Source organism: Mirounga leonina, unplaced genomic scaffold (genome assembly GCF_011800145.1).
Source record: "Mirounga leonina isolate KUSES-001 unplaced genomic scaffold, KU_Mleo_1.0 Mir_55, whole genome shotgun sequence".
NCBI classification, from domain to species: Eukaryota; Metazoa; Chordata; class Mammalia; order Carnivora; family Phocidae; genus Mirounga; species Mirounga leonina.
The window spans coordinates 9,802,842-9,815,533 of record NW_023270816.1 but is presented as its reverse complement, the minus strand read 5'-3'; the positions used below and the strand labels follow the sequence as shown (position 1 = coordinate 9,815,533).

Below are 12,692 nucleotides of genomic sequence, written 5' to 3'. Positions count from 1 at the left end.
TACAAGGACCATTTCATGGGCATTAATGAACACAGAAAAATGTTGCCTAAAACAATACCTTGTATTTTCTCCCCTTCCTCAACTGAACAAGAGCACTTACACACCTTTCTTCCCCAGAGATGACAAATCTGGAGCACTTTTAAAAGCAGAGACAAATCTAAGTAACCCCCCCACATACAACACTGCTTCTACCAGAGTGGTTTTGGGTTTTTTCTTCATGTCATAATGTAGAATTAAAAATATATAAAATATTCATGTGGTTTGAAATTTAAAAGGCACAGGAAGTAATCAATGAAAAGCACCCTTCCTTTCCTGCCTTAATTCCCTACCCAGAAGCAAATCTTTAAAATCTGTCTTACGCATATATAATTAAGCAACTCAATACATGTATTTTTCTTTCTCCTTTTTTTTTTTTTTGCACCAACATTAGAATACTCTTTAGGGTTGACAAATGAAATACATGGCATCTAGTCAAATGGGCAATCGTTGGGACCCGATTTACACAAAAACTGGTTTTCTATCTAAAACTGCTAATGTCTTCTGGGTGTCTTGAATTTTATTTGCCAACTCTGGTACCCCTAAATTACTATTCACGTTGTTCTGTGTCTTGTTTTCCTGCTTTTGCTTTTTTTTTAAATTTGAGATATAACCGCAAGTTTTCGTTAGTATTCTAAATATAAGGGAAAATAGACCATTATGAACATAGCATAAGAACATTTTTTAAAGAGTACTTTTGTTTTTACAACAATTCTATACCTCCAACTCCGCTTTTGCCTCTACTTGCTTCCCCAGGTGAACCCCGGGTGAAGTCAGTATGTGGTGGTAAGTGTTGTTTTTGCCATGCCACTTACGGGACAGGGAGGGACTCGATCATTTAAAGAGCGCTGACCAAGCGTTTCCTGTGTCCCAGGCAGGGGGAGAAACTGAACACACATTCACATCCCCACAGAGCTCACAGTTTAGTGAATCTACATAACAGTTAAGAAACTAATTTCTGAAGCTTACTGAATGAAGTACAGAGCTTAGTTTAGATCATATTTTCACAAACTCTATTCGGAAAAACAAACTAGCTCTCCTCAAATACAAGTGGAGAACTAAAAGCACTTTGGTCAAAGTTTTGATGAGTTTATTCTATGCATTTTTTATACACACCAAGTAAAAAAAAGGAAATGCCATTTTCTCTCTAGTTTCCATTACTTTACAGTATGAAATTAACAAACACATGAAAACATTAAAGAATCCTTTTCAGGAATTAAAAAACAATAAAAACAGGTCTTAGACTCTATGCATATATGAGTATCAAAATAGGTGATAAATATCACTTATTTATATATTTGTTTAAAAAGAACAAAACTCCAAACTCCAAGTTCAGTTAACATCCAATGAAAATCTGTACTATCAGTTTGGAGATAATTCAACAAACAAATACAAGATGCTAAAAGGTGGTTACGTAAACTTCATACAGCATGGAAAAGCATCTGTTACATTCAACATGTAAAAAAATAACATTTAAAACATAGAAACAAAAAAGTACTTCCATAAAACCAAAAACTAGCTGTACTACTGAAGATGACAAAAACAGAGACAAATTTGAGAAAAATGTTCTAAGTAAGAAAGTACATCTTTGCTAACAAGAAGAAACAAATTTCAACCAGGAAAACAAGGAGAATCCTAAGGAACACCCTAAAACCTGGTCAAAATGTAATACATTAGTTCCCTACAAAAAAGATGGTCAATATGAGTGAATGCCAGGTGTACGGCTGAGTCTTCCTCTCGCCCTCCCAAATACTGTCAGACACATGCCAGTGATGGGGACACGTCTTCCCCATCAGCATTACAGCTGAGTATGTGAGCACGGAGCCCCTCCCACCTGCCGCTGGGTCCTGGGTGCATTCTTACCCACCACCCTCACTCTCCCCCATCCTCTTCCTCCCCCAGCTTCTCCCCTCTTCCTAACCTTTTTGGGGGAAGGAGGGGAAGGATAGGAACCCAGCTCCTGTCCTTCTTCAGTCCAATTTCTCACTCGAGACTTTGCCTGAGTAAAGGAGCTGGACATTTCTGCAAACTCGGCTTCCGTGAGATGAAGCGAATGCTGCACATGGAGTGCTGACAAGATGCCAACCAAGGAAGGATGGCACATTACATTTCTTAGAATAAAGTTACTTGTATTAATTAAGAACCTAATACATAAAATGTCTGGCCACTTAACATTATTTTGCCCAAGAGGCTCTGTTAGTGCTCTAGTCAGGAAAGCAGTATGAACATAGCATTACCTTCGTAAGGGTGATAGTTGTAGCAGGCAAAGCGATCCCTTCTCCCTGGGGTTAGAGACACATGCACGGGGCCCAGGTGAAGGCAGCGTCGGCAGGACAGAGGCCATGCAGAACACGCGGAAGAGGGAAGGAGGAGAGAGACAGGAGAGGGTGAGCTGCAGTGGGACCCCTTTCAAAGGATGAAAAGCACGTTTCACCCAGAGCTTTCGGAGCTGTGAGGACAAGACAACAGCGCTCCAGGCAGCGTGTGTTAGAAACCAATGCACACTGTTAAGGAAAACACCAAGACGACAGTTGAGTCACCAAGCAGCAGGAGAGCAAGTTAGTTAACCACGTAGAAGGCAACCACCCAACGCGGCTGAACACATTCAAAACCAAACCAAAGAATAAAATGACTTTTTACCCCCAAGTCTCCAAAAGACAATAAAGGCAATATAAGCATACACCCCCATCTCAAAAACCTCCCATCTTCAACTCCTGCACCTTGGCCCAACCTGGAGGATACTTGCTTGGCTGGTAGTAATGTCCAGTGCACGGACAGCACTTATCTATTCATGACAAATCAACATTTACCGGTATTATTTTCTTGTAAATGGAAAAAGAAATCCATTTCATTCAGCATGCTGACTGTGCTCAACTCATAATAACAATAATGAAAACTGAAAAAGACAGCATGACCTAGTAAACAGAACATGGCTTTGGTGTGAGAAAGACCCTGGCCCAGCCTCCAGGCCCACCACCGACTGGTCACCCTGGCGCCAGCGGGAGCCGAGTGAAGGACAGACAGCTGTGGAACCACAAGCAGGGCTATCGGCTGGCAGCCCAGAGTACTCGGGAGGGACTCCTCACACACTGTGTTACGATGATGTCTTGTATGGGAGTCACGTGAAGGCAGGAACACCCCTCTTCACTTCTGTACTCACTGCTTTCCCTGAAGCAGCCGCTCAGTAAATGCTGAGTGCCACGAACGGAGGAAACGTGTTACGAGCATTAACCCGGTATTTGGTGAAAAGTACTAGAGAATTAATTTTTATCTATGGCCTGTTATTTTCCCACGCCTACAAAAACGTCTATATATTTTTTTAGCTGGGAAACTAAAAATATGAAATAAGCAGTCAAAATAGCAATTCTCACTAGAATGGAAGTTGCCAAGGTCAGCGGGTTTAATCTGTTCAGTTGGTGCTCCATCACAAAGGCCCAGGACGGGGAGGGTCTGACATCATAAGTATCAATAAATACTTGTCAAATAGATGAAGGATTGAATTCTCATCCTGTCTCTGCGACCCATCCAAACCACCTCTCCATTATTCATTTGAAAATTATTCTATGTCAGCTGCTATTATCAATTCTCTCTAGGCTAATATTCCTAAATCCTCAAAAAGTTAGATTTAGAGAAAACAATCATTAGTTTTTAGCATGTAATGCAAAATTTTAAAAAGCAGACCCAGTGCCCAAAGATCCTAAAAATTTGTTAAGTTCCGACACAACGGCTGGCCCTCAGTTGCTGTTACTGCCGCAGATGAGCAGCCCCCCGCGCTCACATACGCCACAGCCCACAGCAATACGGGGACATGTCTCCAAACCACAGTGAGAAAGTTTAAATGAATTTTTCAGCCGGAGAACTGAGGGACAAAGCAACACTAACATACTCCTCACAAACAGCGAATTAATCTAAAAAACTCCTCAAACATAATTAAGTATAAAAACTACCACCTGCAGCATATTGCCACTGATTATAAATTACAGACTATTAGTCAAACCAATACCATTTTTCCTGTATCGACAGATCCTACTTGTGCCATAAGATTGTAGGACCTCATCTACTCATTAGTTATCATCTCGCCAACAAAAATAAACGCTCATAAATCAAAGAAGAGAAGAACTTAATTCCTGTCCAAGCAACCACAGATGATCTACATTTTGGCTTCCAGTTTCTTCTGTACTTATTAACTGAGCTTTATCTAAAAGCACTTCTGGGGGCGCCTAGGTGGCTGGTGGCTCAGTCAGTTGATAGTCTGACTGATGAGTCGACTCAGGTCATGATCTCAGGGTCCTGGGATCGTGCCCCACATCAGGCTCCGTGCTCAGCGGGAGTCTGCTTGGGATTCTCTCTCCCTGCCCCTCACCCCCCACTCCCTCCCAAAATAAATAAGTCTTCAAAAAAATAAAAAGGAAAAGCAGTTCTGAGCAAGAGAGCTCAATGCTCTGTTCTTCACGGCATTTCATAATACAGGTTACATACTGCTATTTGAACCAAATGAACAAAAACGATGTCGCTTAGCTGAATGATAAAATGTCATATACATGTGTGGGTCTCACATCCATATGCTACATTGGGATACGTGAATAAAACACTTCTGTAGGAATGTCAACGTATTTCTCTACCTCATGGCTAACTTAGAACAACAGCTTTAGCTTAATTAAGAGAGCTCTAAAAAGAAGTATCTAACATGAAAATAAACTTAGTCTATTATGATTTTAAAACCGAACAAATCTCCTTCCTCTTACAGATGGGATTTCTTAGATGTACTGTTAAATTTAAAGATACCTTCTCAGACACTGTTCATACATTAAACAATAGTATGGTAAATATACACGCACACACTTGCTTCTATTAAATTTGCCCTCAGAGTACATTTCAGTTTGTCATTTTTTAGGTTAAGTATTTTATAGGTTATTTTTGGAAAAAAATTTTAAAAGTGGATCATTTAAACTTCTCCTTAAACTCTCCATATTCACTATTTTAAATTTTGTTTTTCAATATTCGTTTTTGTCCATGTGAACTCTATTTTTATGCATAAATATACATATCCTGTGACCTTAAGGTTCTGGTTCTTTTTAAATATAAGAACTTTTTTAAAAAAATAAATGGTCTAAAAAAGGGTTGTCAGCCAACAGAAAGGATACTTAAATAAAATTCATTAAAAGCATAAACATTTGAGGACAGAACAATGCATATTGATAGTATTTCTCACCTGGGCTTAGCTCTACTAGATAGGGCAGCTTCTCGGGCGGAAGCGCAGAGCCGTAGCCCGACCCCTCCGCTCTCTCCTTGCCCTTCACCAGCTTCCCATCGACATGTTTCTTAGTTTTCTTTGGGATATAGTCTGGTGGCCTCCTCTTCAACTGAAAGACTAAAACCCCTAGAACAGTGCACATTGTCAATCATCAAGCACACTCAAATCAGCATACGTGGCCAAATGATTCACCGTCAACTCTTCTAAGATTTACCAAGAAAATATAATTTAACATCTCCCAAGGAGTGATTGAGTGAAGGCTTAACCAATTTATACTTTTACTCAGTAGAGGAAGTATTAGTCACTTGTGTTCTGAAAAATTCTACTAGCAATTTCCAAAGATTATTTTAAATTAACAACTACCAAAGCACATTACATGCTTGAAAACAACACAGCATTAGTTTAAGAACAAATCAATGTTCATATTGGTAAGCAACCCTATGATCAATAAATACAATCACACACACACACCACATGCATACACAAATATATATATACATATATATTTTTAGTTGACCTGATTTTAACTCAACTGAATTAAGTCAGAATTCAAAGCAATCTGAATTTATATTATAAAGAGGTAGACTAAGCAAATGTACACTTTAAACTACCAGTCTACATTACTGATACGATGAATGGGCAATCAATTTGTATGTCTTCATTACGCAAAGGCCTCTACTCAAGGACACACAGCTTACAGTGTGAAACTGAAAGCAAGAAAACTAGATTTCATCAAAACACAGCTTTCAACCTTCACTGCTCTGAAATAATCAGGGGAAACTGAATGGTGAAAAGTCTGGATTTCTCATTTGAAATGACTAAATTCCTGGAGAATCTCTAAGGCTGCAGGTCACCGTCCCCGTCACAAGCGCTCAGGGTGGAGAGGACCCTGCCACTGACAGAGAACAGTGCTCTTGCACTGGCCGACACAGTGCGGAACCCCCGCCCTGCTCCTTCCAGACAAGGTTCTCCTCTTACGGCGGGACAGCCTGTTCCAGGTCTACACCCCAAACTCACACAAGCGGAGTGTGGCCCTCAGGACAACATCTGTCAAGTCTAGGAAGGAGCTAAAAAACTATACAGCAAACAGCCACACACACACACAAACACACACAACCAACAAATCCTGCCACACACGCTCCCCAGCATCCTCACAGTTAAACAACTAACATATCCGGCAGAAATTTAATGTATCATATAAGTAATTCTTTAACAAATATAATTACCCTTTACCTTTGTCACTTGGCCATTCCCTGAAGATTTGTAAAGGACACTCATCATCATCAAGGATAATTTCTTTAGCACCTTTTTCATCAGAATGCTGGGCTCCAGGAGGAAGCATAACCTGAAAGGGAAAAATAATTAACTGTGCTATACCTAAAAAGTAAAAAAACCAGAATTTATTGTAAATAAAGTCACAGTAAAATTAAAATGATCAAACACTACAGACAATTCTCCAACTAATCAACGAAAGTGAAGGACAACAGCTTCCAATAAAAAGCTTCACTGTTTTTATCTACCTCCCTCTCTGGCCCCCAAAAAGAATTAGTGGAGTAATTTTTGCTTGTTTGTTTTTTAACAAACTCTTATAGGGAAGGATGGTATGTAATGGTCAAACTGTGAGTAATTTCTGTAATTTTTAAGGAAAGATCTCTCCACTACTGCTCAGTCTCTGGTCCCTAATCCACTTTCCTTGCATCATCAAATAATTGTTTTTATAGTTTCATCTAATGTGAGGTCTCTCAGGATAACTGTCACCTAACAACGAAAAAGCATAGCATTCTTGTTCTTGTAGATAATCGGTCTTTATGATTAAATTTTAATAAGATCATTTAGCTATACCACAGGACTATTCATTCAACAAATGTTTTTAAGCATCTGTTTTAAAACACTACATTCAAAGACACTCTTAAAACTCATAATGCTGTATTAACTTTTATGTTTTTCTGATAGCCAAACAATTTTCTTAATCATCTGGGAAAGCCCCCAGTAATACAGAGGGAGAATCTAGGTGACAGTAGCCCAATAATCTCATGCACCTGCTGGACTTTTGCCCTTCCTTCATTCTACTTTAGTATTAAAGCAAACCAAAACATGATTATAGAAGATAGGAGAAGAAGCCAAGCCACTGGCATCTGAACATTATTTTCAACCTACGGTACTACAATGTTATCTCAATAAACCTTACCAACCAAATACATCATCATATTCATATACCAAATAGATGAGACTCTTGTATAGAACCCTGTAATTTCTTTCTACACTACATCAAATTACCTGAAAAAGAAAAATATATTACAATACACTGTCCCGCTAAAGTAATTAATCTTTTCTTGTACTGTTTTGTATTGAATTTAGTACCTTGGGCTTAGAACACACACAGCTCAAAACCTGACCTTCGTCCCTCTCCTGCCCCAGTTTTTGTCACGCACCCTGGTAGATCCCAGGCAGATCCCAGGCACTACTCAGAGCTCTCAGACTAAGCCATGAGTTCCACCTGTCGATGATCTCTTGAGCCTAAAAGGTTCGTTTCCCAGCATCCATGTCTAGCTCAACAACAGCTCCTCCAGCAAGCCTTCCCTGACCACCACACTCACTCCAGTGCTCCTTGTTTTGCGTGTCTCACTCCCGGCTTCTCTGTCCCCCTTTAGTGAAGTTCTTTCAGAGACAGTCCTTGCTTTTGTACCCCAACAGAGTAATGAACGAGTAAGAGGAACTTAAATATTTACTGAACAAATAGCTAAAATAACCACTGAATGAATATGGAAGCGCTACCTCTTACATAATTGATAAGATGGCAAACCAAGAGAACGAAGATTATCTAATTCAAGATTAAAACAATAGTCAACTCCTGATTTGTACTCCCTAAGTTTGTGAAGTAGAATTTGCAAGGACATCATAGAACAGAAAAAACCCAAAGAAGGAGACCCTCAAAAGAAAACATCAAATGACTTTAAAAAGGTCTGTCACTACAGCCCAAAGTAGGCTTTTGTAACTTCATGACCCTGATTAGGTGTCCTTTCACGTTTGAATTTCATCAGTAAAAGTATGGCAGAAATTAATGAAAGGGAAAAAACGATCAAGTTCATTACCACACAATGTATCAAATGCAACTTTGTATGGAACTGATGAGTATTATTTAATAGATTCACACACACTTACACAAAAACATTCCCTTGGCAAACAGCTGAGCAATCCCAAGTCTCGCACGCAAGGCTAGGCGCTGGTAACCAAGTTCCTGCCCTGGGTGCTCAAAGACTAGCAGGGGCGCAGCTGGAAGAGGGTCAGGTTTCCGCTCAGCCAAGCCGACCCTATATGCACACCACTGATTTACTGATTTTATTCTGACCAGAACACTTTTTACAGCCATGACTAACAAAAACCATAAGGAACATGCATCCAAATCCATCCTTCTCCACGGGCCCAATTACTCCAGAGGCACAAGTGTACTTCCCAGATATACAGTAATGCTCACTATGTTTTCCTCCTGAACAGAAAAGCAACGATCTCACCAGCATTACAAGAGGGTTCTCCTCTACTTCGTACTTAACCGCCAGGAGGAAAATGCACCAGAATGTCCTGTATCTGAAGTATTTCCCCTTCAGAGGCAATGCATGATTAACTTGATTACCTATTCTCCCAACCTCACCCCACGAATTCCACCCCCCCAAAGTAGGGTAGAATTTCAGTTCAGGATACTGTTTCTTTATCTATGAACCCTATTCGCCAGAAATCCAGTATAAAATATATCTTTGATTTCAGAAGCATCACTTTCCCTTCTAATTTATCAATACCATTTCTTACGCTCTTAGTGAGACCAAAGGAAATGAAAGAGCATATCAAAAAACAAACACTCGTGATCACCTATCTTTCCTCACCCCACAAAGAAATGAGCTTTGGGGTATTTTTTTTGAGGGTGGGGGTTCTAAATAATACAGGCTCACTATAAAAAACTGCAATATAGAAAAGCATAAGGAAGGAAAAAACAAACCCATTGTGAGATGACTGTTTTTACAATCATGCGTTCAGTAATGATCTTTATGCGTCTATCTATCTCGCGTTAAGAGGGCTCACATCTGAATCACACGTGTATTTCAGAGTCTTCTTTTCTTCCCTCTTCCCTTCACATAGGTAACTGGTAAACTGCTGTGTATTTTTCCTAGGCATCTATCTTTCTCTATGGTCATGTATGCATAGACAAAAGACTTGTGTTGTTCCGTTTTACTTTATGGTAACTGTTTTTCCAAAACTGGGGTATTTTATGAAATGTATCTATCTCCAAGTCAACTGGTGCAGATTTAATTCATAATGTTTCATAGCAACAGGTATCCAATGGCATACACATTCCTTTAGTAATGGGTGTTTAGTTTGCGTCTTATTTATTGCTGTAACACAGAACTGAAAAAACATCCCCACAGAAACACACTCAGGAATTTACTGGCCATTTGTTTTAGACAGTATAACTAACATTTATCACCTCATTTATAAACAGTTTTCAGTCTCATACACGCTCTCCACCGTGCAGTGGGTGCTATGTAGGATGACCGCACAGACAGACATCTTCCAGACTCTATCCTTCTTCATCACCCTCGGGATGACCTCCTGTGCTAGATCCTATTCGGGAAGTCTGTACCTTTCTATTCCTTGGCCCACTCCATTATTTTGCTGGAGGATGTCCTCCAGTACCTTTTTGAGAAAGGCTGAATGGGTGGTAAATTTTGCCTTGGGAGTTTTGAAATGTCTTTGTTCCACCCATCTACCACTCAACAGTTTGGATTGGAAATCATTTCACTCTGAATCAGAAAGCACTATGTCATGTCATGTATTCCAGACTCCATGGTTATGCTGAAATGACTGGCACCAATCTTGCCCACCCCCCTCCGCCAGATCCTTTATATGCAACTGGAATCTTTTTCTTTGGAATCATTATTCTCTTTTCTCTAGTTTTCTACATTTTCAAAATAATACACCTTGGTTTGGCTCTTTTTTGAAGTAACTGTACCATTACTCAGTGGGCCCTTTTTGAGCTAGAAACTCAAACCCTTCAGTTCTGGGAGACATTCTAGTACATTTCCTTGATAACTTCTCTCTCTCTCCATGTCCTCTTGCTTTCTCTCTCTGGCCCTCATTTAGCTAAGTGCTAGGTATTCTACAAGATGACCTTTCCGATATTTTCTCTTTTCTTTCTTTCTTTTTTTTTTTTAAAGATTTTATTTATTTGAGAGAGTGAGAGACAGCACAAGAGGGAAGAGGGTCAGAGGGAGAAGCAGACCCCCTGCTGAGCAGGGAGCCCGATGCGGGACTCGATCCCGGGACTCCAGGATCATGACCTGAGCCGAAGGCAGTCGCTTAACCAACTGAGCCACCCAGGCGCCCCTTTTTCTCTTTTCTTTCTGTTCTACACTTGGGCAGATATCTTGAACTTTATCTTCCACCCCTTCTACTGGCATTTTTTCCTATCCCTTACTGACTTCTATTTTAAATTTCCAAGGTCCCTTTCTCCAAGTGTCCCTCGTGACAGCACTGTGGTCTTATTCCACAGACACACCGTCTTCCTTCTCCCTGAGTCTCTCTTTTTGAAAACGTCCACCTGCTTTCTGCCTTGTTGCATCCATGAAGTAAGACCAGGTTCTTTTACCTATTTGTGTTGGTCTGTCTTTCATTTTAAAGGTGTTTCAAATGTCTGTTGATGCTTGGCCATCAGTTCACATTCGACAGTGAGGCAAAAGAAAGTTCAAGGTGAGAGGCAAGGATTATTGTCGGGAGCCCTCTGAGTAAGGTTACCGGATTGAGCTTCCACAGGTCAGTTTCCATATAGATCTCTGTCCCTTGGCGGGAGGGTGCCTTCTGGGAGAAATCCTCAAATCTTCTGGCTGTCAGTGTCCTGGGAAGCGCTTCTACTTCACCCTCCCATCTTCAGTAAAGACCCTTGCCATACCCTGCTACTCCTGTTACCCTTAAATGCAAGGCCTCCTCCCCTGTCACCTCCATCACAGCCTTCAGATGGAGAGATGACACAGTAGCGGGGATGGAGAAGAGAATCTGGTGGAGCCTGCCACTTCTTAGGAAAACTTTCAACCCAATTTGATTTTAGCCCAACTTCAATGTTGTTGAAGCATGTGCTACAGCCCCTCGTTCCTGAGTCTGCTGGGGATTGTGATGTGGACACTCGGCCAGTTTCTTCCTGCTAGGTTCTCTCTGCAGGTTTCCTTGGGCCCAACAAGTGGGATACCAGTCATTTACTCCTCCAGAATTTCATTCACAACTCTGCTCTTTTGCCATCTCTTCTTTCATTCTCTTTGTTCTTGTGCATTTATACAGATTTTATTTCTTTATTGTCATTTTAATGGGGAAAAAAATCTGTTTTCTTTTCAGCTAAAACCTGAGCTATATTCATAAAATTGTAGATCTACCAAATAGTTTTTCTAATTGAATAAAACTTCTTAGCTTTTCAGCAAAAAGAAAAAATTCATAAAACGCAACAAGCCCTTTTATTTAATTCCATCTATAGCTAACAAAAGAGGTCTAAGACCTCTACACTGAACACTACAAAATACTGCTGGGGCTCAAAGACCACATCAACAAAGAGGCGCCCTGTGTTCGCAGCCTGGCAAACTGGACACTTCGAGGGTGGACGTCTCTCTGACTCATCTGCAGAACCCATGCCAACCCAGTCACAATTCCAGCACCTTCTGTGTACAAACTGACAAGCTGATTCTGAAATTTTTTCAGAAACACAAATGACCTAGAATAACAGAAACAATTTTTAAAATCAAAAACATAAACAACAAAATTGGGACTTACTTTACACAGTAAAACTTTAAGACTTACTATAAAACCTAAAGTAATCAATACAGCTTAATGCTCAGAAAAAGATACAAGACATACAGATTAACAGAACAGATTCCTGAAATCGAACCACATATATATATATGGTCAACTGATTTTCAACAAAGATGTCAAAGCACTCATTGGGAGAAAAGAAAGCCTTTTTAACAAATGGTGCTGGATCAACTGGGTATCTGCATGGAAAAAAATGAACATCTACCCTGATCTTACACCGTACACAAATTAACTTGAAACGGAATATACAGACCTAAGTGTAAGAACTGAAACTATAAAACTTCTATAAGACAAAAGAGGAGGGGCACCTGGGTGTCTCATTTAAGCATCCAACTTCTGCTCAGATCATGACCCGGGGTCCTGGGAGGGAGCTGCTCAACAGGCAGCCTGCTTCTCCCTCTCCCTCTGCCCCTCCCCTCTGCTCCTGCTCGCTCTCTCTCAAATAAATAAAATCTTTAAAAAATAATACTAAGACAGAGGAGGAAAGTATGTGGAACCTCAGAAGAGACACATTCTTTTATAGAACACAAAGGAATGCTAAAAACAAAAAAGTTGACTT

General features: G+C 40.2%; 1 protein-coding gene across 10 annotated transcripts in view; it reads right to left on the bottom strand.

The window, feature by feature from the left end:
- The window catches only part of LOC118001899 (afadin), a 100,899-nt gene that overhangs the window by 70,988 nt on the left and 17,219 nt on the right, over positions 1 to 12,692 (bottom strand). For all 10 annotated transcript variants that reach the window (XM_034992076.1, XM_034992079.1, XM_034992082.1 and 7 more), the window contains exons 6-7: positions 6,524 to 6,635; positions 5,249 to 5,416 (exon numbers count right to left, since the gene is read on the bottom strand). In XM_034992076.1, the coding sequence (XP_034847967.1) occupies positions 5,249 to 5,416; positions 6,524 to 6,635 (280 nt within the window). The remainder of the gene's footprint in view (positions 1 to 5,248; positions 5,417 to 6,523; positions 6,636 to 12,692) is intronic.